The sequence below is a fragment of the Diabrotica virgifera genome, chromosome 4, assembly GCF_917563875.1.
Source record: "Diabrotica virgifera virgifera chromosome 4, PGI_DIABVI_V3a".
Taxonomy (NCBI): Eukaryota; Metazoa; Arthropoda; class Insecta; order Coleoptera; family Chrysomelidae; genus Diabrotica; species Diabrotica virgifera.
In genome coordinates, this window is record NC_065446.1 from 137895295 (window position 1) to 137923271 (window position 27977).

General features: G+C 33.1%; 1 protein-coding gene across 1 annotated transcript in view; it reads left to right on the plus strand.

Annotated features, from left to right (window-relative positions):
• LOC114333250 (zwittermicin A synthase ZmaJ) overlaps positions 1 to 27977 on the plus strand; it is a 230332-nt gene that overhangs the window by 180784 nt on the left and 21571 nt on the right. The window contains exons 9-11 of the mRNA XM_028283114.2: positions 11684 to 11918; positions 22953 to 23165; positions 27535 to 27670. Of these exons, the coding sequence (XP_028138915.1) occupies positions 11684 to 11918; positions 22953 to 23165; positions 27535 to 27670 (584 nt within the window). The remainder of the gene's footprint in view (positions 1 to 11683; positions 11919 to 22952; positions 23166 to 27534; positions 27671 to 27977) is intronic.

The following is a 27977-nucleotide window of genomic DNA, read 5'->3' on the forward strand; positions in this document are numbered from 1 at the left end:
ATTGACGTAATTCTTAGCTTGAAATTTTGAGTAATTGTCAAAAAACTAAAATTTCCAAAGTTACATTTTTCAATTTTTCGGCAGTACTGTGCCGTGTGTATGTTGGATCCTGACCACTTGGGCACCATTTGAAATCTGAACTCATGTGCTACCGATTTGGTGGACTTGTGGTTTTTTATCTCTCTTTGAACCTAAAATACATTTACTAAAATATATGCTGTATTGTACCTACCCAGTCCCATATCTGGCTTATGGGTGCTCAAAAGTCACAAACTACACCGGTTATGAATCGGTCCCGGCCCCGACCCCCACTTGAAACATAGAAAAAAATGAAATCGGAGTAACCTTTCCACACACATACAAACATACATACATACATACCCACAAACATTTTCCCCTTTTTAAATAGAAATTTAGTCAAATTTTTAAGCTCGGTAACTTTTGAATGGTATAACCGGTTTTCAAAATTAGACATACGCTGGAAAGGTAATGATCAGTACTATCAGAAGAGGTAGGGGCTGGACATACATTTTCTAAATTTTTTTGGAGTTTTGGGGACGAGAACGAAAATCAGACCACAAATCGGGATGGCCGTAACGTCCACGCCCTTGGACCAAAATGGATGGTTGATACAGAATTGACTGGTCTTTCATATGTAAAAATATTATATTTTTTACTTTGTTAAATCTGTAATAAAACCCTTAATTTAAATAAATACCAGGCCAACCCTGTCCTGTCCAGAACCACCTAGTTCATCCCCACTTAATTCCACCACTTCCAATAGACAATATTTGGACAATTTGCGATTGAGAAAAATTCTCTTTTTCTACACCCGCTAAAGGGTGAGCTTCTCTCTCGTACCTCTCACCACACCTGAGAGTGCAATCTCTTTTCTCTACGACCTTTCGAAGGTCAACTCGGGTGCCGCGCATCTCTTGACGGTACAGCCTTTCTTTTGGGCAGCGAGTGACGGCATACACGATTTTGCAGCAGTCAAAGCACGAGGCACGTGGAACGGGAACAGTCAATGCAATGTGTGACCGACTTTAGTGCTTGGGACAAGATTTCACAGTTTGGTACGACTCTTTATCTACACATGAATATTGTCTGTATAAAACCTTATATATTCCAAATTGAACCTAGCAATCCTCATACATACAGTCCAATCCTGAGATTGTATTCACAATCTCACATATATTATGTACAAGCTTTATCGTATATATTTGGTCTATCTTCGAACCGAATCTCCCTCATTAGTTTGGTTAATTTGAACCAACTAACTCTATAAACCTTTATTTATCCCTCTCATCTCTTTGGCAAATGCAAAACTGCAAACTCTCGTAGTGCAATTGTTCATACAGTATCCTTTGATCCACATACCAAGATAAGTCTGAATTTGTCTTACACTCTCTTCTATATAATATACCTTTGGAGCATATACAGCGTGTCCAATTAAGTCGGCATCATATGGGAAACTTTTTTATTCTTAGTTTTATGAAAAAAAGTTATTCTTTATAAAAAGTTGTGTATGGTCTAAAACTTAAAATACAACCATCAGTAATCATTTTTTTTAAAGCTGTATACGAGGTATGTCAAAAAATATGAACTGTACTCAAGAGTAAAGTAGCTTTATTTTTCACAATATTGAAAATTGTTATAATGAAAAGTTGTTTGGAATTAAGAACTATTATTTAATATGCAATTTCATCCTTCTAATTTAAAAAAAAAAATTGAATTAGTTTTTTGATTATGATAACCAACATTATTTTCAGTTATTTCAATTATGATAACTCTTTTAGTATTAATTTTACGAAAAACAGTTATTTTATATAAAATGTTCTGCATGGTCTAAAACCTAAAATACAACCATGTTATATCAAATTTTGTCAATTTTATAAGAGGTATATAAAAAAAATATGAATTCGCTTAAGAGTACTTAAATAAAATACCGTTATTTTTCACAATATTGAAAATTGTGATTAAGTAAAGTTGTATAGAACTAAAAATCATGTTCCAATATGTAATTACATCCTTCTAATTGAAATATTCTGAACTATAAAGGTACTCTATTATTGATCGAAATTCATCTTGACATACCTCGTATAAAATTGATCAAATTTGATATTAGATGGTTGTATTCAAGGCTTTTAACCATAAAGAACTTTTTATAAAGTATACATTTCTTTTGTAAAATTAATAATAAAAGAGTAATCATAATTTAATAACTGAAAATAATGTTGGTTATCCATAAAAAAATTCAATTTTTTTTTCAATTAGAAGGATGAAATTGCATATTAAAATATAGTTCTTAATTCCAAACAACTTTTCTTTATAACAATTTTCAATATTGTGAAAAATAAAGCTATTTTACTCTTGAGTAAAATTCATATTTTTTGACATACCTCGTATACGGCTTAAAAATATTGATAAGTTATGGTTGTATTTTAAGTTTTAGACCATGCACAACTTTTTATAAAGAATAACTTTTTTTCATAAATCTAAGAATAAAAAAGTTTCTAATATGATGCCGACTTAATTGGACACGCTGTATATTGTGTTCATTTAACACGGATCTCTTATCTCATATTATGCCATAAATATATGTGCATACAATATAATATAATCTCTTTATATCAAGCGATCTATACAGAGTTGGGCTAAAGAATGGAACCAAGCAAATATCTTTGAAACGAAAAGAACAATATTTTTGAAACTTTGCATGCAAGTACAGTGACGCAAAACGCATCTGTTGCTATACTTTTTGTTACTAGTTCACTTCCGGTTTCACCGGAAATACCCTTAACTTATTTACTTTAAATGGGACACCCTGTATATTTTTGCAGATTTTAAAAGAACTTTTTATTTGTAATTCATAAATACCAAGTTTGGAAGAAAAACTATTAAAACAAGAAATAAATCTCTTCACAGTTAAAAAATAGGTTAATTTATTTACGTTAGACCAATGATAATAAAAATAAACAAAAATCATTTCAAATGTTGAAAATGCCCGCCATTCACCTCTTGAAAACGTGCAAGCCTATAAATAAATTCTTGAGTCACTCTTTCCAGAATTTCTCTTCGTATTAGATCACATTCATCAATTATTCTCTGTCTCAAATCCTGCAAGCATGTTGGTCTATTAACGTAAACCCGTGATTTTAGATAACCTCAAAGAAAAAATTCTAACGGGTTGAGGTCGGGAGAACGATTTGGCCACTCTAGGAATCCTCTACGTCCAATCCATTAATTTGGAAAATTCATATCCAAAAAATCCCTAACCCGTCGATCATAGTGGGGAGGCGCTCCATCTTGTTGAAACCAAAAATTTTGTGGTAACTGGCCATTCTGTTGAAGTGCAGGAATAATTTGGTTATTTAGTAAATTTAAATACTTGTCACCATTCAAATTTCCGTCTATGAAAAAAGGGCCTATTAGTCTATTTTGAACAATTCCCATCCAAACATTTAACTTTTGTGGATGTTGGGTATGTGCTTCAATAATCCAACGAGGATTCTCATTCGACCAATACCTACAGTTATGGCGGTTAACGGTTCCATTTAAGCAAATAGTTGCCTCATTGGAAAACACTACATTACTTGCAAAATGTTCGTCATTGTTACAAATGTCAATCATTCGTTTGCAAAACTCTAGCCGTCAGTCAAAATCATCATCTGACAATTCTTGAACCAATTGTATCTTATACGGATGATATTTTTCCATTTTCAATATTCTCCTTACAGAACGTTGACTTATTCCATGGTTTAGTGCCAAATTTGTTGTGGAAGTTTGAGGTGATTCCTCTAAATCAATTGCAATATTTTGTTTAATAACTTCGTTCGTTGCAGTTCGTGCTCTTCCAGTTTTTGGCAAATTTTTGACTATTCCAGCTGCATTAAAACGTTTCAATGTTTTAGTAACCGTTGAACGTGATATAAGATTTCTTTCAGGATGCAATTCATTAAAAATATTACACACCTCGTCATGAGTTCTAACACGATCACCATGACCGATTATCATTAATATTTCAATGCGATCTCTTTCACTTAAATGAACCATTTTGAATAAAACTTATTTCTGTCAATTAGTTCAGTAACAGTTACCTACTATGCTAAATTCAAATAAATACCACAATAGTTTTAGTCTATAGTATGGATGGTAGTACTCGTTTGTTTTTAATACAAAAAATTATCTACAGACACTTTTCAACTATTTTTTTCTTCCAAATTTGGTATGTATGAATTAAAAATAATAAGTTCTTTCAAAATCTGCAAAAATATACAGGGTGTCCCATTTAAAATAAATAAGTTAAGGGTATTTCCGGTGAAACCGGAAGTGAACTAGTAACAAAAAGTATAGCAACAGATGCGTTTTGCGTCACTGTAATTGCATGCAAAGTTTCAAAAAGATTGTTCTTTTCGTTTCAAAGATATTTGCTTGGTTCCATTCTTTAGCCCAACCCAGTATAATATGATCACTATCGACATAACTCTCTCTCTCACACACACACACGCACACACACACACACACACGCACACGCACACACACACACACACACACACCACACCACACCACACCACACCACACCACACCACACCACACCACACCACACCACACCACACCACACCACACCACACCACACCACACCACACCTCATCTTGGCAAGGGCAAACTTTCAAACTCTCAATTATAGTAAAATTGCACAATAATTGTAATCTCTTGCTCCAAATAACAAAAACATAAATCTTTATATTACTATTGTACTAGTGAAATTATACTTATTTGGTAATTAAAATCTCCCTCCTCTCTTTATATAGTATATACATTTTATGTACGTTATAATATATTATATCTTTAATTATCCTTTGACTTCAAAATTATCCGTATTTTCGCTCAAGTTAGATCTGAATATTTCCTTGAAATAATATTTCTATCTCGTACTGTCTCGTAGCATTTCTAGCATCTGGTTAGCAATATTTAAAAATTACTACGGTCCGAATTTCTATTTTTAAAAGTCAGGTATAACAAGTAATCTCCAATTGTATGGAATATTCACGGCCATCTTCCGGTAAAATTGTCTTATCTTTTGTATACCTACCTACCGTATTTCCCATTTATTGGTAAATCGTATACTGGCTTACCAACGAAGGTATTGATGTGTTGTCTTAGCCATCACAAGCCCAGACCTGAATCCCATCGAGCATATCTGGGATATGCTTCAACGAAAAATTACTCCACATATGGGTAACATTATACACGCCGTTTCGTTTCCGAGAACGTCTGAGAAAAGAATGGGCAAACGTAATACATCAAAAGGGTATCGACAATCTCATTTTGCCTATGAAGGACAGATGTAGAGCCTTACTAAACCAGGGTAAACCTTATTACGACAATATTTTGTGATGAGTTATTTTTCTTTTAATTGTATTTCCCGATATTTTTGACATTTCTGAAGGACACTCTCGTTATTTTCACATTTCAACAAATTTTGTTGTATATTAAATAATACTAAACACTAAAAATCGATTATTATTTACTCAAATCTATTAGAGAAGTAATTAGGTCTCCTTTTAAAAATAACCATACACTTTTCCGATGTGGTAATAATAGTATATTATGCAACGAGCATTTAATGATGGTCATTATGAAGTGTGTATGAGGGTTACGAAACGAGCCGTATGCGGCGAGTTTCGTATAGAGTACGAGCTTCATAATGATAATTAAATGCAAGTTGTATACACTATTTTTTCTATGATCATTCACAACAAAATATATATTCAAATTTATCAATTTTGTAACACAAATAAATTCAGTAGTTTGTCAGTTTGACGGTTTGTTTACATATTGAGAACTGTCAAAGCGTATGTATTTGACTCGCCATTGGTCACTGCGCGTGTACCACCTTTATCGCGAATGCCATATATCGCGATTCTATTGGTTAAAAATTTGTATCTTAATGAAAATCTGTATCATAATGAAGTTCATTATGATACAGGTAGTGACATCATAATTGATATATTATAGTATGAGAATAGAAAAAATTTATTAAATTTTAATGAGTGAATTTTTTTATAATGTATTAATTTTATAAATTGAACTTTCAATGTAACAGTTTTATAAAAACAATGAGGAACGATTAAGCATTCTTTATTGCAATAAAATTGAATTTTTGAAGATTATTTTTCTCATCTAGTATAATTTTTTTAATGTACTGTAATTTTGCGGCCCTGGCACAAGAATTCCACTCTACAGTGTTGCTAACACTGTTTCGGTTGCACACCAAGTTTGACGATAAATGGTAGCCTGTAGGTATCGTTTGTGAGCCGCTTAACGTAGCCAATAGTATGATAAAATTGATCCAAATAATGGCATAACCCAGACATCCAAAGTGAAAGTTATTCTCCAACACCAAATTGTTCTATATGGTCCGCATAATCTTCAGAAAAAAATCACACCATTTTAAGCGTCGGGTTTGGGGGGAGAGGGGGGAGAAATCGGTAAATTCGTAGTTTTCTAGGTTTTTCGTCAATATTTCTAAAAATATGCGGTTTAGCATGAACAACCTTCTATACAAAAATGTTCTACATTAAATTTGAAATAAGAAAGGCTCCATGCATAATCCTCCTAAAATGAACGGTTCCAAAGTTACGGAGGTAGTATAGTATAATTTTGGTCCAAAAAAGGCCTAACCCAGACATCCAAAGTAAAAGTTTTCCTCCAACACCAAATTGTTCTATATGGTCCACATATTGTTTAGTAAAAAGTTACACCATTTTGAGCGTCCGGTTTGGGGGGGAGATGGGGGAGAAGTCGGTAAATTAGTCCTTTTTTTACGTTTTTCGTCAATATTTCTAAAATTATGCTTAAGCGTAAACAATGTTCTATACAAAAATATTCTACATAAAATTTAAAACAAAAAAGGTTCTACACATAATTGTTATAAAATCAACGGTTCCAGAGTTACGGAGGGTGAAAAGTGAAGGTTTTCGATACTTTTTATATTATTTGGGCAATTTTGGGTGGTGAGGTTGACATCTCTTTAAGGGCTTATCACTAACATACCATCGGCCACTGAAATAGCAAATTTTATTTACAGAACCCAATCCTGTTAGAGAAAATGTCTATAAATTGCCCAAAGAATATAAAAAGTATAGAAAACCTCCACTTTTCACCCTCCGTAACTCTGGAACCGTTGATTTTATAACAATTATGTATAGGATCTTTTTTGTTTTAAATTCCATGTAGAACAATTTTCTATAGAACATTGTTTACGCTAAAGTATAGTTTTGAAAATATTGACGAAAAACGTAATAAAAACTACTAATTTACCGATTTCTCCCCCCTCTCCCCCCCCAAACCCGACGCTCAAAATGGTGTGACTTTTTTCTGAACATTATGTGGACCATATAGAACAATTTGGTGTTGGAGGATAACTTTCACTTTGGACGTCTGGGTTTGGGTCTAGTTATACCATACTACAAGGCAATAATTTGTTATTTTCTTACCTCTTTGCATTTGCGCGTAATCCCTATGGTCATAGCTGTGACGTAGAGATTTCTAAGCCTTTTGTTGAAGCACGGCACCTAATTTACATAATTATGAGAGACCAATAAGTTTCGAAACCGGTAGAGGTGCTTGCTGCACTCTCTGATTGGACTGGAATATGGTTCGGCTGTATTTTCGTTTTGCAACGAAATTGAAAATGCTTATTCATTTTTGATTTACATTTACTCTGATTAGAGTATGAAGGGAACCATTCTCGTTGGAACTTTACCGCGCTGAGCAGATGGGACGTGAATTGTAAATTGTAGAATTCCCTCATCTTCCTTAGTCTCAGCATCCGTATGGCTTGCAAATTGTAGAGGCCTCGGAGGTGTAACCATTGTTTTCATTCTGGTGGGATGTAGAATAGCATTATGTTGTTTTATATGCCATTAGAGTGAAAACTTAGTCTTTTTACATAATTTTGTTTACCATTGCTCCAGATAAATTTTGAATAATAAATAGATGTCCAAACTTTTACCAAGAATTCTTAACCAATATTGTCATTATTTTAATGGCATAGAAAAAAGAAACTTAATAACTTTATTACACTTATTCACTTATATATGCTCTTATTCTTCTTTCTCCCTTTTCTCCGTTTTATGACTCTTTTGATACTCTAACCATAATATATTCTAATCAGAAATCGAGTTCTCAATTGAAGAGATTGCAAAATATACTCGTAACGTGCATGTTGCGAAAACAAATATCATAAGAATTGCGAACATTAGTTTAAGCTTGAATGCACGGAAACTCCCTAAATTTATGCTCAAAGATTATATCGCTCAAATTAGAGATGCTTTTAAATGGTACTCAGAAAATTTGGAAAACTTGTGCGACAACGAAAATCTTGTCGAACAGGAAGAAAAAGAAGGTAAATGGGAAAAACATGGGGTAAACGCTGTATGTTGCTTAAAAGAACAATTAGAAGCTTTGAATATAAAGGAACAAGAAGAAGCTAAAAATACACTTGTTAATAATGAACCATTCCTCAATCGTTTTAAACAAACGAAAGAAATAACTGTAAGTACTTCGTTTATTTCTGCAATTGTTCAACTTCAGAAACAAGATTCTAAGAAGTCAACTTCGGAAATAACTTACAAAAACATTAATGCCCAATATGCAACCGGCAAGTCTCTCTTAAAGAAGATGCTACCGGCAAAAGTAGTTATTCTTGAAACTATTCCAGAAGAAATTGATATTACTGAAACTGCAATATCTTCATCGCCCCTCTCTTCTTAGCATCCCTCCGCCACAAGTAGTGCAAGGGCCCATTGCTTTGATTTTAAATAAAGCTCCGCCTACACAAAATGTGTTGTCTCTGCTCCAATTCTGAAAATTGTCAATTTGTCTCTATCCGTAGTTACTACAAATGTAACCCCAGTACTGCCTTCTTGCGATATATTAACAGCGGGATTGGCAAATGGACCATCCCCTACTCATATACAAATTAAAACTACTTCTCAACCTGAAACTTCAAATGCTCTAAATGTACCTCAGGTGCCCCCTATTCAAGTTGAAAATATAGTTACTCCAACTTTCTCAAATTTGAATAAAATAATTTCAAATCCTTGTGAAATTGGTGGTATACATGCCGATATTTTGAAACATATTTAACCTTCAAATATGACCTTCACTTATACACAAAATCAAATACTTCTCTCACAGCCTCGTATTGCCACAGTTACGATCACAGGTCCCTCAAGACAAAATGGTCTTACTCACACCATCTCTTAATCTAATTCATTGACTTCAGTCCAATCTGTTTCTTCTTCTGTTACTGTAGCCCTACCAAACATAGTAGGCCAGTCAACAAGAGCCTCTGCAGTATCCAATAATATTCCTGACATGGTGGCTCAGCCTGCCTTGCCATTTCCTAGTATGGTTAACGTCAATGTAACGTGCTCTTCACCGTTGTTTAGTGCCCCTCAGGTTTAAACTTTTATTAATAAAATCATGCACCCAGTGGCGTCTTATATTCTCAAAAAATCTACTAATATTGACAATATTTTGTTACGCGTCAACGAATTAGATGAGTTGCACATACCCTATTCTTAACAATGCTCGCTTCTGAATATTCATCGTTTGCAACTCTATTCAAAACACTTTTATGCTCATGTCCTTTTAGAAGGATGTAATATGGCCTTCACTTCAAGAAACAATCTTAAATTAGTTAATGATTTCACTAATGTCCTAGATATTAAATGGCCACCTGATCACGACAATTTCTCTTTTAAGCATCCTGTTTATGAAGACGCGTGTCTCCCTTAACCAAAAGAAACATATTGGCATATGTTTCACATGTGTATGCTCCCTTAGGATCACTGCCAACCGTTATAGAAAACTCTAAAGTTTTCTTACGTCTCTGGTCATTGTCCTTAGATTGGGACAGTAAAATTCTGGATGATCCAATTAACTGTGTTTGGAAATCATTCTTAAATACATTTCAATCAATTACTAAAGTTACACTAAGTTGTTTATTTGATGCTTATCATGATATATATGCTATTCGGATATATCTGCAAGCACATCATGTATATTAGGTCCATAGAGAGTAGCCAGGTCACCCTTTGGCCAATGCTCATCTTTAAGCGCTCAGGCGCTTCTTGCCAAATGCTCATCTTATTTAGGTTTTAGTTTTCTTAATTTATCTCTTAGTATCTCTTAGTTATATTGGTTTTATAATATATAAGTCTCTCTTAGTTTATTTACATTTTAGTTTCGTAAATTTTAAGTATATCTTAGTTATCTCGTTTTTATAATAATGTCCTCTTAGTTTCTCTAGACTTTAGTCTGTCTAGATTTTAATCATTTCGTAGTTATCTAGTTTGTACAGCAATGTGTTCAATTTTTATTGCTGTATTTTTATTCCTAGTTTATTAAGTTCTAATTCTAAAGTTTCTATTAGTTTTTATTAATTTCTAAGTATAATCATTGATGCCATGACTCAGTGGTGTAACTATTTTCTCCCTTCACCCCCCCCCCCCCCCGGGAGTATGTTCAATTTTCACATGTAAAAATATTATATTTTTTACTGTGTGAAATCTGTAATAAAACCCTTAATTTAAATAAATACCAGGCCAGCCCTGTCCTGTTCATAACCACCTAGTTGATTCCCACTTAATTCCACCCCTTCCAATAGACAATTGGCGATTGAGAAAAATTCTCTTCTCCTACACCCGTCGAAGGGTGAGCTTCTCTCTCGTACCTCTCGCCACACGTGAGGGTGCAATATCTTTTCTCTACGACCTTTCGAAGGGTCAACTTGGGTACCGCTAATCTCTTGACGGTACTTTCTTTTTCGCAGCAGTCAAAGCACGAGGCACGTGGAACGGGAACAGCCAACGTGTGTGTGACCGACTTTAGTGCTTGGGACGAGATTTCACAGTTTGGTAAGACTTTTTATCTACACATGAATATTGTCTGTATAAAACCTTATATATTCCAACTTGAGCCTAGCAGTCCTTATTAACTACAGTCCACATTATACCCTATGAGATTATATTATTTATAATCTCACATTGTACTAGCATTTCGTACAGTAATGTTGCATGTATGTGACAAATATGTGACACAAAGAAATCTATTGAATATGCAGCTATTGGAAGGAAACATTTATCCCCCATATAATCTGATGAACTTACTAGCTTTAAACCAACCGTCGATTTTTAGGATTCTTCTATAATATGTTAAGTCGTGTAAATTGAAACTTTAGATTAGGTCTAGCTTTGCTACCTTTGACTTATCTCCCTGGTAATAATACCCGTTATCCCTACTTAGTCTGTGGTTAGTCACCCTGAAGGACCTGGGCGCGAAAAGTTTTTTTCGCTTCCCTGCTCTTGACTGTTCGATTGGATTTGTAATGGTCTTGGTGTATGGTAGGTTTGGTTAGGCGTTAATTTTAAAAAATGTTGCTGGCTAAATGGGTGCATTTCCGAAAGGCCATAAAAGAAGTAAAAAATGTTTCATGTAGGGGGTTGTGCGCCACTGGCGAGAACTGCCCTTCTCTAGGATTTCCTATATATAAAATGTTCAGCAAGCAGCATTTATATTTCATTTTTAATAATGTTTAATGTTTATTCTATTTCCTTCAAGCTTCGTAGAGTTGAATTTTACATATTTATTTTTTCATTTGGAATTTTAGGTTGAAAAAGGTGTGGTGCTATGTTACAAACCAGGAGAAATGAACCAAGCTCTTCTTGCTTTCATCACAACTGAGAGTCCGATAAGTGAACACCAAATCGAGCTCATGCTTAAAGAAAAATTAGCGTCGTACATGGTTCCACAAGTTATACTGGTGGAAAAAATTCCTTTATTAGTGAACGGCAAAATTGACCGACAGTATCTTTTAAAATCGTACGAAAACACCAACAATAACGGTAAGTTAGAAGTAGCGATGGAAAAAACCTGCCGGTTATAACCTAAAGCTGGTTTTGTTACTCCGCAATAATCGGTTTTTCCGGTTGTTTTTTGTCCCGGTTATAAAAGGTTTTTCTTTTTAAAATAATATATGGTTAAAAATCGGATAAGTTACTACCTCTTGGAAAGATAACGACTTCATAGAAAAATTCGAAAATTTTTCGCTTCAGCGCGGGCAATGGATACATTTTGAGCTGATCGAAGCAGAAACCGATTTGACAACACTGATTTGTATTTCGATCCCAATTGAGTACGATCGCAACGCAATTTATATATCGATTGATTATCTTGGTATCTATATGTTTTTTTGACAGTATCAATAAATAAATAATAATAGTAATAAATAATAGTAACGCAAACTAAAGTGCAATATAAATGTAACATTGTAACCAATTGGGTATTGGCTAATCATTAAAAAAACCGAAAACCGGTTTTTAGAATAACCGTTTTTTGACCGGTTATAACCGCCAGGTTAAACCGTAAATAAACACCGGTATAACCGAAACTCGGTGTTTTATCAACAACCGCCATCAATAATTAAAAGGGAAATAAATGAGTGAGTACCTACATGTCACAAAACATCGTTGAGTCTTTCGCCTCTTCAAGCTGATCTTCTTCTTCAAGTGCCATCTCAGCGACGGAGGTCAACAATCATCATAGCTATTTGGACTTTGGAGACGGCTGCTCTGAAAAGTTCATTTGATGTACATCCGTACCATTTTCTCAGATTGCGCAGACACGATATTCTGCGTCCCCCTCCTACGCTTCTTTTTCCTTGAATCTTTCCCTGCATAATGAGTTGGAGCAAGTTGTATCTCTCTCCACGTATAATATGTCCGAGATTTTTCAATTTTCTGGTTTTAATTGTATCTAAGACTTCCATTTCTTTATTCACCTTTCTCAGAACCTCTTTGTGGCGTGTTATGTCCTTGATATTTTCATAATTCTTCTATACACCCACAACTCGAATGACTCCAGTTTTTTCATTGATGCCGCATTCAAAGTCCAAGCTTTCATTCCGCAAAACAAAGTCAAGAAAGCACCTAGTGCCAACCTTACTCTTAGCTGTAACTTTAGATCTCGTGTGCAGAGCACTTTTCTCATTTTGTTAAAATTCATGGTGATCTGTGCTCCCTTTTTGTGGGAGCGTTGCACGGGAACGAACAAGAATAGTTGTAGAGGGAGTAGCAAAACTGCCATAGGAGCAGGGGCTTAAATGTGGATTAGCTAAGAAGCTAATAGATCGATGTTAGGTGAACCAACCGCAAGCGAACCAGCATACATAGGAACGGTTCTTGATCAGAGTTTTTGGCTTGCAGCTTATATTACCTGCGATATCTTAAGGGAATTTCTTATAGGTCGTCGTAGTATTCATGTCACATGTCGTAGTCAAATTAAGAGTTGCTTGACTTTATTTTTGCAACACCTGGTGAGTGTGTGACCTAGACGATGACAAAAGGTTTTGAGGGTCTCTTTACCTCTGGTGTTATAGCTGCCTATCGTACGTAGTACATTTTTTATGTAATTTTTATGGCGAGTGTTTAATGACGCATACAGACATGCTCTGTATTCGAAAATTGGCCTGATGACGGTTTTAAGTGTGTAGAGAGTATTTCCTTGATGTGTTTTCAAGTTAGAAGGTAAAATATGTACCTAATGTTGGTATACATGGTGTGAGAATTTAAATCTTTCCCATAGTTCTCATAGGAAATAGTTAATTTTAAATAGTTTACATAAATAATTTATCAACGATCAATGAAGATGTTAGAGTAATAATTCAATCAGCAAGAGATGTTGGAAGCAAGAGATGCGTTGATTTGAATGATGCAAAAGTAGAACTACATTATAGTAACATAATAAAATATTGATAAATTCCGAAGTAATTTTCCTCAGAAGACAGGCATAAAGAATAAAAACCTTCTTCTAATTTTTGTATAGACATGACTGTGTCTGTTTTTTCAAAGCGCCTCTAGTAAGTTGTCGTTCCATCGTTTTCGTGGTCTTCCACTGATCGTCTTCCTATTGGGGAACCGTCTCTCGCTGTCCTGACTCTACTCTGTTTGTTGTCATTCGGCTTATGTAGTCATTCCTTTCTATTCTTCTGTTTCTTACCCAGTTATTAATGTTATCCGCCTTGCATCTCCGTCGTATATTTATACTTTTAGCTCTGTACCCCCAGAGACCATCAAGTAAAATGGTTAGTTATGCAGTAAACAACCATTTTACATTAAAACATCACTTAATGAAAAATTGTCAGTTGCAACGTTTTTAGAGTTACCTCTTCATATATTGTTATGCCCAAAAGCATCTTGATTTTTCAGATTTTTTGGATTCAAATTTAGCCCAAAAATTTTTTTTATTTTTCAAAAAAAATTTTAATTTTTCAAAAAAAAAATTTTTTAATTTTTCAAAAAAAATTAGATTAGGTATATAAGTAATTTTTGGCAAACTTGGAAATAATTATATATTCATAAATTTTTTTCGTTCTTTAGAATGACGCGGTTAGATTTGCCATTCCTCTCCGGAATTTCCCTACAATTCTAAAAATAAAAAACTGTTTTGATGTCTCCTCCTCCCTACATTTTTAGCGCATAAACTGCATGTCAATAAAAAACAATTTTTGATATTTTGTTTGTTATTTCTAATGATATGATCAGGTTTACCATTTTCAGACCAAAACATGCTCAAAATACAACAAACTCTCTTTTTTATATATTTGTCAGGCATTAATTAAATTAATACGTGACAAATAACGATTTTTGCTCCCCCCTTTATTCGAGTTGTGATTATCATTTAAATATTATAATTTATGGATTAAACTGAAAAACGTTTGTTTTTCTATACTTCCACAAAATTTATTACAACTATGTTATTACTACAGCTGTTTCGGCAAAGTGCCTTTCTCAAGTGATATATTTTACAATGTGTTTGCCTTTTTAAGTCTTTAACTGAAGAGGTTGAGGAGTGGGGAGCTGTTTGTCTCGAGTTGGTCATTCAGAATTATATCTGTATTTTTCAATTTATTAATTTCCATTGATTCTAAAAGTGATAGCTTAAGGCCTTTATTTTGAATATGTAGAATTTGAAACTCTTCATTGAAAGAATGATTATGATCTAGAAGGTGAAGTGCGTATGTAGAAGTGTCTGTTTTTCTATTGTTGAAAGCCCTTTTGTGTTCTGCTATCCGTTTGTCAAAAGTTCTGCCAGTTTGACCGATGTAAGTTTTCGGACAGTCACCACAAGTTAGTTTGTACACACCACTCTGTAGTTGCTTTCTCTTTCGGCTTTTATTGTTTTTAATATGTTTGCTTAAGTTGTTGTTAGTTCTAAAAGCTGGTGTTATTCCTTTCTTTTTTATGTATCTGGCTATTTTTGTTGTTATTTTGCCAGTATATGTGAGAGAGCAGAAGGTACTGGGTTCTTTCTGTGGTGGTGGATACACTAATTTCAAGGCTTTCTTATGGAGTTTTTGGTTTAAAATGTTGTTAACTGATTGTTCGTTATAGCCATTGTTTACTGCTATTTGTCTAATGATATTTAGTTCCGTCTCGAAGTTATTTTTTGTCATAGGAATTTCTGTCAGTCTATGTATCATGCTATGGTAGGCTGCTAATTTGTGTTGTGTAGGATGGAATGATGAATTGTGTATAGTTGTGTCAGTATGGGTAGGTTTATGATATACGGAGAACTCATGTTTTTTGTGTAGTCTGGTAATCGTTACATCTAGAAAGTTTATGGAATTATTCTGTTCTGTTTCTATTGTGAACTCAATATTACTATGAAGTGAATTAATGTATGATAGAAATATTGGTCAAGTTGTCTGTTAGTTCCTGTAAAGCAGACTAGTATGTCATCCACGTATCTCCACCAATATAAGAACTGTTTAAATAAGGGGTGTTTAGAAATTGTTGTTTCAAGTTGGTTCATAAATATATCTGATAGTAATGGGCTTAGAGGATTGCCCATAATAATTATTAGATATATATATATATATATATATATATATATATATATATATATATATATATATATATATATATATATATATATATATATATATATATATATTAATTTCATATATTGAACCTTTTTTTTTATTTTTTTTTAATAATAATGAAATATAAAATTACAAAATTACAACATAATTATGTTCTAATTTACATTAAAATACTAATTTGAGTCTTTATCACTATCTTCTTTTATTACAGGATCAGTATCTGACATAATAAACAAGTCTGAAAGCACTTTTGCTGGTCTAATAATTTTTGATTGATTAGCATTGCTAATAAGATAATAAATGATTGCTCCAATGTGAGAACAGAACTCTACAGTCTACAGTTCTTAATTTGTTGGCACAGTCACAAGCATGGCGCAAAATACGTCCGTACCTAATTGAATTAGGTTGGTATTGGGTATTGGACATAACATTTGTAGGTTTCATTATTTATGTGTCTTGACCTAATTATGTAAAGCTTTAATGATATTAGGTTTGATCCTGATTTACTCCAAATTGATATTTATTATATATTTAATGATACTGTCTTCAATCAGCTCGGCTAAGTAGCAAATGGTAGGTCCCGATCTGGTAGGTGCCGAAAAAAATACTTTTAGATTCCTTTCATTCATCTCTGGAAAATCTTCAACTTCTTGATCAGTTAGTTTTACCGCAGTATTGGGCCGCCTGAACCACTTCTTTATCTCAACCTCTAATGCGAGTATTTTCCTTTGGTTTCGGGTCCAACATTCTTCGACTTATTATTTCCTGCAATCCATCATCATATTTATCACTATAAGCATTTGCCAAAAGTGTTATTGAGGAAACATGTAATCTTAGCAGTTGAAGTAGCTTTTGGTATAAGTTTATTGTCCAATTATTGCTAATGAAGTAGCTTGCATTTTTTGATAAGGGTGCGATGGATTGCCTCTAAAACCCATATCAGTTTTGAGACGAAGCGAGATTCATTTGCTTCAATTGCACTTAAATTAGACATACATTTTTTGGCAAGCATAAGAACCTTGAATCCTTGACTTTCTAAGTAGGATATATAAGACCTCTGTTCACGATGCAAACATCACCTTCCTTCATGATACCAGTGATGATCCAGTTCTTATACCAACTGGATCATCCATTACTTTTCTCATAATTTTTGCGTCGTTTTTGGTAATTATATTTACATTTTTGACTACGTAAATATGTCAAATCAAAAATCAAAGCAAGTTCATCATTGAAAAACTTTTTTACATAAACTGAAGTGTGGTTGATTATTAAATCATTCATTTAATAAATAACATTCTAGAGATATTACACCAGCATTTGTTATGTCCATTTAAATTACGAACTAGATCATCAAATAATCTTATTTCATCTGTTTTCCAATTAAAAAATGAAATAAAAGTTTCAGATTTTTGTGAATCGGTTAAATCATTTGAAAAAATCTTTTACCAAAATATTTTGGAGTAAAAATTAAGAGTCACGTATAAATTAGATTATGTTCTTAAAATATGTGAAAAATATAAAAAAAGAGTGTTTGTTGTATTTTGAGCATGATTTGGTCTGAAAATGGCAAACCTGATCATGTCAGTAAAAATAACAAACAAAATATCAAAATCGTTATTTATTGATACGCAGTTTATGTGCTAAAAATATGGGGAGGGGGAGACATCAAAACAGTTTTTTTTATTTTTAGAATTGTGGCTAAGGTTCCGGAGAGAAAATGGCAAATCTAACCACGTCATTCAAAAGAACGAAAAACAATAATTTATGAAAATATAATTATTTCGAAGTTTGCCAAAAATTACTTATGTACATACCTAACATAACTTTTTTTTGAAAAATTTAAAAAAATTTCCTGGGCTCAATTTTAATCCACAAAATCTGAAAAATCAAGATGCTTTTGGGCCTACCAATATGTTTATAATTTTTTTCAGATTTTTTAAAGCAAAGTATCGCTCAGTAAACGCTAAAAATATGAGGAGGGGACACTAAAAAATGGGTTTTTTCGAATTTTGAGGAATTTCCGGCGAGAAAATGGCAAATATATCCCCACCATTCGAAAGAGTGAAAAAAAATACACTAAAAATAATTATTTCGCAGCTAGCCAAAAATTATCTACATAACCTAAAAAAATTTTGAAAAATTCAAAAATTTTTCCTAAGCTATATTTTCATCCAAAACATTTGAAAAACATCAGTATGTTTTCGGGCATAACAATGTACATTCACAATTTTTATAAAAGTTTTTAAAGCAAAGGATCGCTCAATCTTTTTTTTTTTTTTCGAAAAAACACATTTTTTGCGATAGGGGACACCTTGGGCCACGTAGAGAGCTAAAAATTTGGTTAGGGGGATTTTAGATATGTACTTTCGATTGCCCTATCCCAAGTAAGAATCCAGCCGAGTGCAGATTTTACCATTTTATCCCGCTACAGCCTTTGACAAAAAAATTTGAATTTTGATTAATATTTTCAATTTCTTTACGCCATGTCGGATCCGCTATTTTGCTTTTCAGAAAAAATAATGTCCGATTCGTAATCAGCGATGCCAAAAACCGTTAAGAACGAAACTAATTCCAAATTGTATAACCAATACAGAATATATGGTTTTAAATGTTCATAACGTGCATTAAATGTTCACAGTGCGAGAGTGAAGTAGAATATTTTTACACTCGGTTTCATACTCAGTTAAAGTGGACTTTAAATTTTAAGTTGGTACCTATGTACCTTTATCAATGCAATTCATATGGGTAAATGTCAACTTTAAAGTGAACTTTGGTTAATGTCCACTTTAAGTTGATTGTGAAACCGGGCGTTAGTCAGATAAAACAGACAAGGTCTAAAAGCCTAAAATTGGAAAGAAGATCCGACTTGGTAGACGAATATGGACTATAAGAAATCAATATGATAATAACAAATAGGTACCTGATTTAAACTACACAAGAGAAGGCTTTATATGGAAGGGACCAGGAGATAAACCACATCACATAGTCAGAAATCACATAGGTTATAAGAGATTTTCAAAATCGTAAAAGAGATAAGTAAACAAGAAATTCAATAATAGTGTTAACAGAATAACGACATAGCCATATCGGTTCAGACCATAATCTTCAATAGCTGGTCAAAGTCCAGTTCAAAAAGATTTCAAAAAGTCCAAAACTCTAATAATAAATAGTAATAATATACTTTTATTCAAATCAATAGTTATTACAATAATTTACAATTTCAGTTTAGTTATAATAGAACAGATAGAACAGATGATACAAATAGATACAAATAAATACAAATAGAACAGATGATAACAAAAAAACAAATATAGATAGATGTAAATAACCAGATTAGATGTAATATTAGTAAAATAATACATGAAGAAAATGGAGCATGTGTGTGTGAAAAGATGGCTTGGATGCAGGTCCGTTAGCCACTGATTTTTATTTTATTTTTACCTTACTTTATTAATTTTGTCATATTAACACCTATTTCATTTAAATGACTATGATAGATAAAATGGAGTAGATATATTCAAAATATTTAACCCACATAACAATGATGTTCGCATCATGTTCAAAGCATATACTACCAACATTCGTCGGAGTATATTCTTTTTAGTATATGCGTAGTACAAGCGTAGCATGTACCATAAAAAACATTCTAAATTTCATGTTCTTTGCATATACTTTAAGGAATATCCTCGTACCGAATATACTGAGTACATTCGTGTAAGTAGTATCTCGGAATATTCAAAAAAGTTTATTCTTAGAATATACCTTTATCGAATATTACATAAAAGTATATACTTGACACATACTTATAAGTACTTTTAAAATATCTTAAAAGGAATATGTGTATGGATAGGAAGAATAATGTTAGCCTATATATATAGGCTAACAGATTATCAACTTCGTTATGAATAATTAATAAAATTTAAAAATATATGTATGTAGGCAGTACTATTGAACTACCGAATTCATTATTTAAAATTGTTTTAATTGTATGGTAAAAATGTTTAAAAATTAATTGTATTAACGAAAAAGGAGAAATTCTCGTTTCGCTTTCATCATTGAAATGAATTTACTATTTTGGTTTAATAAGTTTATCATGAGTATTCTTTAGAATTTTATTTTTACATGGAATTGACATTCAGATAAGCTGAGCCAAAACCCACAAACAAAGAGGAAACGACCGCTTCATACCTGCATAAGGGGTAAGGGGTTGGGAACAAAGGCAAAATGAAAAACAGTTAGGCAAGGCATTTGGCATTTGTATTTGTATCTACACTTAACACTATCACTGTCTATGCGGGATGTGTATTTTGGTCTGTGCTGTGTTATGAGGAAGACCGAGTATTTCTACAAGGAATAGGAACATGCATAATTAACCTATTTATTTTGTTTGCGGTCAACTTACAAATAAAAAATTCATTTTGGTACTTCAATATTACTTAAATAGTAAGTATGTATATAGGTACATATAAACAACATATAAATTTTAGTTATTTACATACATATTTTACATAATATATATTTGGGTACTATAGGTATATTCAGCATTTTTATTTTTATATGAAAATAAACTAAATATAATATATACCTAAATATATATACCTACTTACCTATATAATATTTATATAACTAACAAAAATTTATATATTTCATATTTACTTTTTAAGTAATATTGTAGAATGTACAAACTACATTCTCATATATAATATGTAAATTTAGTAGAAAGTAGAACCTAGGATGAGATTCGGTGATGCTGAAAACATACTTCTGAGCAATATATAGCACTTCCTTGGAATATTCTTCCCATATACTAAAAAGTGCATTCTTCCTATATACTAAAAAGATGTGCGGTATTACATTCTAAGTATATAAATAGAAGGTTTACAGCACCTCCTTAGAATGTTCTAAAACGGATATTCTTAGTATATACTGAAAAGAAGTGCGGTAGTACATTCTAAGTATATACATAGAACGTTTAAGTACTGTAATGTAGTATATACTCAGCATCTGCTCTGCACATTCCCAATGGTAATTACGCATATTCTCAGCATATACTTTTTCTGAAAAGTATGTTCTATGAATATACTAAGAACATGAAATTGTTATGTGGGAGATAATGTCTTACAAATAATAGAAAACCCTAGTAAAAAAGAATCAAATACAAAAAATAGCAATGGATGACCAACGAAATTCTTGAATTGGTGGAGCCGAGAATATAACAGAAAACAACAGGGGGAATATAAGAAAAGACAGACATTATTTCAGAAAAAACAATTGTCACCCATGCGCATCATTTAAGCTTGAACATTTAGTTTATGCAAAAAGCAATGTTTATTGTCAAATTAACATTTCTTTCTGTTATCTAACAGCAGTAAAATGTATTTTGAATTTAATAAATTACATACGTACTTCATTTTGTGTAAATTAAATTCATTCAGAACTTATTTTTTGACCACCCTGTATAAATAATTATGTTACCGTTTATATTGCTGAATATAGAATTGAATAACCTTTCAAATGAGCTAGCACACGACCCCTACCCACATTTAAAAAAATCAACGATTACTCCATCGGGCCCAGATGGACAACATTACTTTATGTAGGGTTAAAAAATCATAATAATTTAAAAATAAAATGAACCTGTTTCGAGATTTTTCTCCAAAATCGCCCATTTTCGAAAAAAATTATTTATTCAATCATTTTACCCAGAGTAACTATACAGGGTGTCCCGAAAAGATTGGTCAAAAATTATACCACACATTCTGGGGTCAAAAATAGTTCGATTGAACCTTACCTTAGTACAAATGTGTTCATAAAAAAAGTTCACAGCGCTTTCAAATTGCAAAATGAAAATCGATTTTTTCTTCAATATATCGAAAACTATTAGATATTTTTTATTGAAAATGGACACGTATCATTCTTATGGCAGGAACATCTTAAAACAAAATTATAGTGAAATTTTTCCACCCCATAAAAATTTTATGGGGGTTTTGTTCCCTTAAACCCCCCCCCCCCGTACACTTTTGTGTACGTTCCAAGTAATTCATTATTGTAGTACCGTCAGTTAAACACAACACTAAGCCGATGGTCACATACGTAGCAACAGCTAATGCCAAGCTGCAAAAAATGCAGCGGCTAGCTTGCCTGGGAATTACAGGGGCAATGCCAACATGCCCCACGGCAGCCTTAGAGGCGATGCTGAACCTTCCTCCCCTGCAGTTCTGCATCGGCTTAATGCTGCACCGGCTTAATGCTGCGACAGACACAAATAATGAAACCTGGCGATCTAGTGGGCCATGTTCAAATCTTGAAAGAAAAGAATTACTTTCTGCACTTGTTAGGAAAATAACTATTGCCTCTTAGGCTTTTTTGATAAGTCACCTTTTATCGAGATGTGGCTTATTTTTTAAAATATACCTGAAAGAAATTACAAATATATTTTCAGATTATTAACAGGTCTCTTAATCGTACTTAACCATATACAAATATGTGGTGGATTCGACAATAATTCAAAATATCTCGATAAACACTGGCTTATCGAAAAAGTACTAAGAAACAAAAAGTTTTAAAAACATTGTATTTAACTAATGGTGCCACAATAATAATTTAATTGGAACGTACACAACAGTTTGGGGGGGTTTAAGTGAACAAAACCCCCATAAAATTTTTATGGGGTGCACAAATTTCAGTTTAATTTTTTTAAGATGCTGTTGCTATGAGAATGCCACATGTCCATTTTCAATAAAAAATCTCTAAAAGTTTTCGATATATGAAAAAACATAAATTTTCATTTTGTAACTTCAAAGGGCTGTAACTTTTTTTATGTGCATTATTGTATACAAGTAAGTGAGTTTCAATCAATCTATTTTTGACCACAGAATCTGTGGTAAAATTTATGACCAATCTTTTCGGGACACCCTGTATATTATCATTTTGCCCCTAACTATATAACTATTATGCTTTTAACACATTAAAAATACTATTTTTGTTTTGTTTTTAGAAGACCTTGAGCCAGCAATTGACATCAGCTACGAAGGAGTACCGATCCATCAAATAGAAGCAGCGAAAGTACTCTTTGAAACGGTAGCTTGTGTACTCAATCGAGCTGTCAGGTCTCAAATTTCCATTAATTCAAACTTCTTTGAAATTGGAGGAAACTCCCTAAATTCTATATATACCATTTCCAAAATGAGTGAACAAGGATTTAATATAAGTAAGAATTTTTTCATTATAATTGGCATACGGGGCGAAAATATTTAATTTCGAGTCAGAGCATAACTACACGCTCTTCTGAAGATACCAAGAGGTTTAAATGGTAGCGAGACAGTAGTTTTCTCTGAATCATAAGGTAAGTGCTCCAAATATTGCCATGCTCCTAATATTGCCACTCCCCATAAATTTATTAATTTGTCCCTTGAGTCACAGATGGCAATGTAAGCTCAAATATCGAATTAAAACAACCACTCTAAAAACGTTATAGGTGGAACCAGTCACTATTGTTGTTCACGGCAAAGCAGTTTGTATTTCGTACGATTTGTTTATAAAAACGTGGGAAAACTGTAGTGATTGTTATAAGCTTGCTAATATCGATTATAGAAGGGTGAGAACGTTATCAGGTAGGTACATTCAAGTACTTTATTAATCCATATCGTGTTTAATCAATATTATACAGAATAAAACATAAATCGCCATTTTTGTTCCATAGTAGTAATGATCCTAATATTGCCACATGAGATAGTTCCTAATATTGCCATGGCAATATTTGGAACCTAACATGAAAATTTACTTATTATTAATAAAAACTTTCTTTTCAGCAGAATGCCGAATAGAAAGAGAGCCATGTGGTCTGAGGCGAATCTCGTTGCAGCGTTAGAAGCAATAAGAGCTGGAAGCAGTATAAGCCAAGCTTCATTACGATATGAAATACCTCGAACAACACTTGGACTACATTATCGCAACCAAAATTCGGTTAAACAACTTGGAAGGAAAAGTGTTTTAAGTTTTGAACAAGAAAGAGATCTAGTTCGCAGAATCCATAAACTAGCTGAGGTGGGCATGCCAATAACCAGTAAAATAGTAAAAAGAAGTGTATTTTCGTATGCGATGATAATGAACATTCCTAATCCCTTTTCTGATACATCTAAATTAGCAGGAAGGAAATGGCTGAAATTATTCTTTGCAAGACATCCCGATGTGGCTAGAAGGAAGGCTCAGCAAATGAATCCAGCAAGAGCACAGAAAATGAATCCATTTGTTGTGAAGGATTATTTTAAGAAATTGGAGGAAGTATTCATTAAATTGGAATTGTTTGATAAACCTGGAAACGTTTACAATATAGACGAGAAAGGTTGCCGTCTAACGATCCATAAACAGCAAATCGTATTGGCCAAGAAAGGTGCTAATCGTATCCACTTGACAGCGCCTGAACACGGTGAAAATGTTAGTATTGTGGGTTGTGGAAATGCCCTGGGGCAAGCCATCCCACCATTCATTCTTTTCAAAGGGAAAAGATTGAAGCCTGAATGGAATGATCATCTACCACCAGGATCAACTGTAATGATGACACAGAAAGGGAGCACGACAAATGAGGCGTTTATTTCATGGTTAGCACATTTTGCAAAGTATAAGAATACAGGACCCACACTCCTGATATTCGATGGTGCAAAATCGCATCTGGACATAAGTATTGTTGAAGCTGCAGAAAATTATGGTGTTACTTTATTTTGTCTTCCAAGTAACACCACGCATGAACTGCAGCCTATGGATAAAGCAGTCTTCAAAAGTTATGAGGCTTTTTGGGATCAGGAGGTTTTAAATTTTTTGATAACTCAACCTGGGAAAAATTTAACCAAAATGCGATTTGGTGAAATATTTAGTAAAGTTTGGTTAAAAGCGATGACACCAGCTAACATCATCTCTGGGTTCAAATCAACTGGAATATTTCTTTTTAACCCAGACATCATACCTGAATCAGCATTTGCACCCAGTCTTATAACGCATATTGAAGAAAATGTGTTAGAACCACTAGACGTCGACGATAACAACGTAAATAATCCATCAACTTCTACAGCTGATGAAAACGCTCCCTCCACAAGTGGAATAAGTAATAAAAAAAAATCAACAAAACGTCTTCGTTTATATAGCGAGTCGTCTCATTCTGAATCAGATTTCAGTGTTCATGATAGTACATCCGATGATATAAACAGCGCAGATGAAAATATGGTACCATTCACTCCCGAAAAAGTTCCAGAAGCAGACACTTCTTTTAAAGGTATGGGCTTACTAATTTCGCCCCTAATCAAGATAACTGCTAGAAAGCGAAAACCAGCAATTAATAGCAAAGCTCAAGAAATTACGAAGGATTTATTTTCCACAGCGATAGAAAAACCACCCAAAGGTAAAAGTAACAAAGAACCTTCCAAACAACAAGAAAAATCAAAAGACAAAAACAAAGAACAGGAAGAAAAGAAAATAAACAAAGATCAAGAAGAACAAGACAATCTGAACAAAGAAAATAAAGAAAAGAAAATAAACAAGAATTTAAAAAGTAGTGAATCATGGTTCTGTCATGTATGTAATGAAGACCGCCAGGCTGATATGAGATTATGTCTTGCATGTGGTCAATACGTGCATGAAGAGTGTGTGGGTCTTACTAAACATGATAAGGATAAATTCATATGCCCCAATTGTTCTCAAGAATAGTCTTTTAATATATGTCTCAAGAATAGTTTTTCAAATGTTAAGGTTCAATATTATTACTTATTTTTATTAACAAAATACCTGTTCCTTTTATTGCCAGTACTGTGGCAATATTAAGAGTATAGGTTCCAAATATTGCCAGTTGGCAATCGTTTAAAAAAAGAAGAATATATATTTTTTTGATTGTTTTATTTTTATAATTGTTTAGAAATTAGACTATAAACATGTGTGTTACTTGTTTAATAAATTTACAGGTTATTTCAAATAAATTTGTATTTAATAAAAAATAATAAGTCTGAGCATGGCAATATTTAGCTCACTTACCTTAGTTAAATATTAAATGCCTTTACCTAAATACCTTTACGTAAGATTTTTTTATTGGTTATAAAAAAAAAGAAAAAGTTATAAAATACAAAACAAATTTTAGACGGTCTTTAGAAAAAACAATTTAAAATATATCTTGGAAACCCACCTATAATAAATTTTCCTCTTTTTCTTTTTACGGTTAATATCCGTTCCGGATGTTGCTGAGTAACGTGGCTATCCTAGCTTTGCTTGCTGCTATTCGGAATCGTCCAGTTATAGGTAGATGTATTGATCTACTTTCTCAAGTTTTTAAGCCAAAATATTATTCTTCTCCTTGGCTTTCTCTTTCCAAATAATAGCTTCTGTTGCGTTAGTAATCTCGTATTCCTTGCTCATCCTACATATGACCTCAACATTCATCACACGATCCACCCATGAAATTATCAACATGAGTCTGTAACACCACATCTCGAAAGACTCGAGTTTTCTTAAAGAAGCGTCAGAAAGTATCCTAGCTTATAATCCGTATAATAACGTAGAAAATACATAGCATCTGATGATAGAGATTTTGGTACGAAGAGTGGTAAATCATGACTTCTGAAAAGAGATTTCAACGTTATAAACGCTGATCTTGCTTTTCCTCTGAGTTGCTTTATTTCAGTAGAGTGTCCCCACTGGCTATTTATGGTAAGAGAGCCCAAGCGGGGATTTTTGCAGTAACTCAAGCGCGTCAGAATATCATATGGGGAGAAACCTGGTACCGTGTAGATGTACCTCTACCATATATTGGCTCTAAACACAGGGGCGTTCGTTAAGGGGGAGGCGAAAAAAAATATATCCTTAGAAAAACTCGAAATCGTCAGATTAAGATAAAGTAAGTTAGGTACATGCAAAACAGTGTATATTTCAAAAATCTGACGATTTGAGCGGGGCGGGGCGTAAGGAAATGGGTGAGTCACAAAGTTTCACAAGAAAAAAGCGAATATTTCGCAAAATGAACGATAGATCTAAAAACTAAAAAATACGTGCTCAATATTTGTCAAAAATCTATCGAATGATAACAAAAACGACTTCCCACGGAGATGGAAATGTAAGAGGGAATGTAAATTTAAAATTTTAAATACGAATACCGCGATATTTCGCGAAATGAACATCAGATCGAAAAACTGAAAAATACACTTATTCAATATATTTGAAAAATCTATCGAATGGCACGATATCGAAACACGACCCCCCACGGAGGTGGGGTGGGGAGTTACTTTAAAATGTTAAATAGTAAAATTAAGTAATTTTTATTTGAAACATTTTTTCGAATTATGAATAAATGGCGCTATAATCGGAAAAAACGATTGTTGGAAATGGAAAATTAAATTAACCCTCTTAACGACTCTTCTTATCCCGGTCCATTCTCTGACATTATTCAACCACTGGGCTTGTTTTTTGCGAATGCCCCTGCATTCTTCGATTTTATCCATCATAATTAGTAGAAAAATATTATACTTTTTTCACCGCATTATCTTTATTTTATTTACTTTATTTTATCAAACGGTTTTTTTGTCAAGATTTATCTATTTCAGGAATAGGAGATTTTTTGTCAGCAATGGATTTTGGAGAAATATTATTGAGAATGACTTCGAATACAACAATTCATATTGAAGCGCCCAGTTTTTCATACGATTTACTGAAACCTTGTTACAAAAGTGTTGTATGCGAGTAAGTAAATCATATAGTTATGTATTTCAATCTTATTTCATACTTTACTAATTAGTTGTATCAAAAGTTTAACTAATTTCCTCTTGAAAAGAGTCATTATTGCTGAAAAGTCAACAATGAATGTTGGAGGGATATTCTTCAGCATCGTCTACAAAAAATAACATGGCAGATGAACGTGCCAGAGTCCGAATGGAAAAGCTAGGAACGAGACCGATTTTATGATCATGTACAAGAGGCAAATTTTTAAGAACCTTTTCAACAGGTACCGGGGACAGCGCATAATCAAAAATAAGTATCCACCTACCTG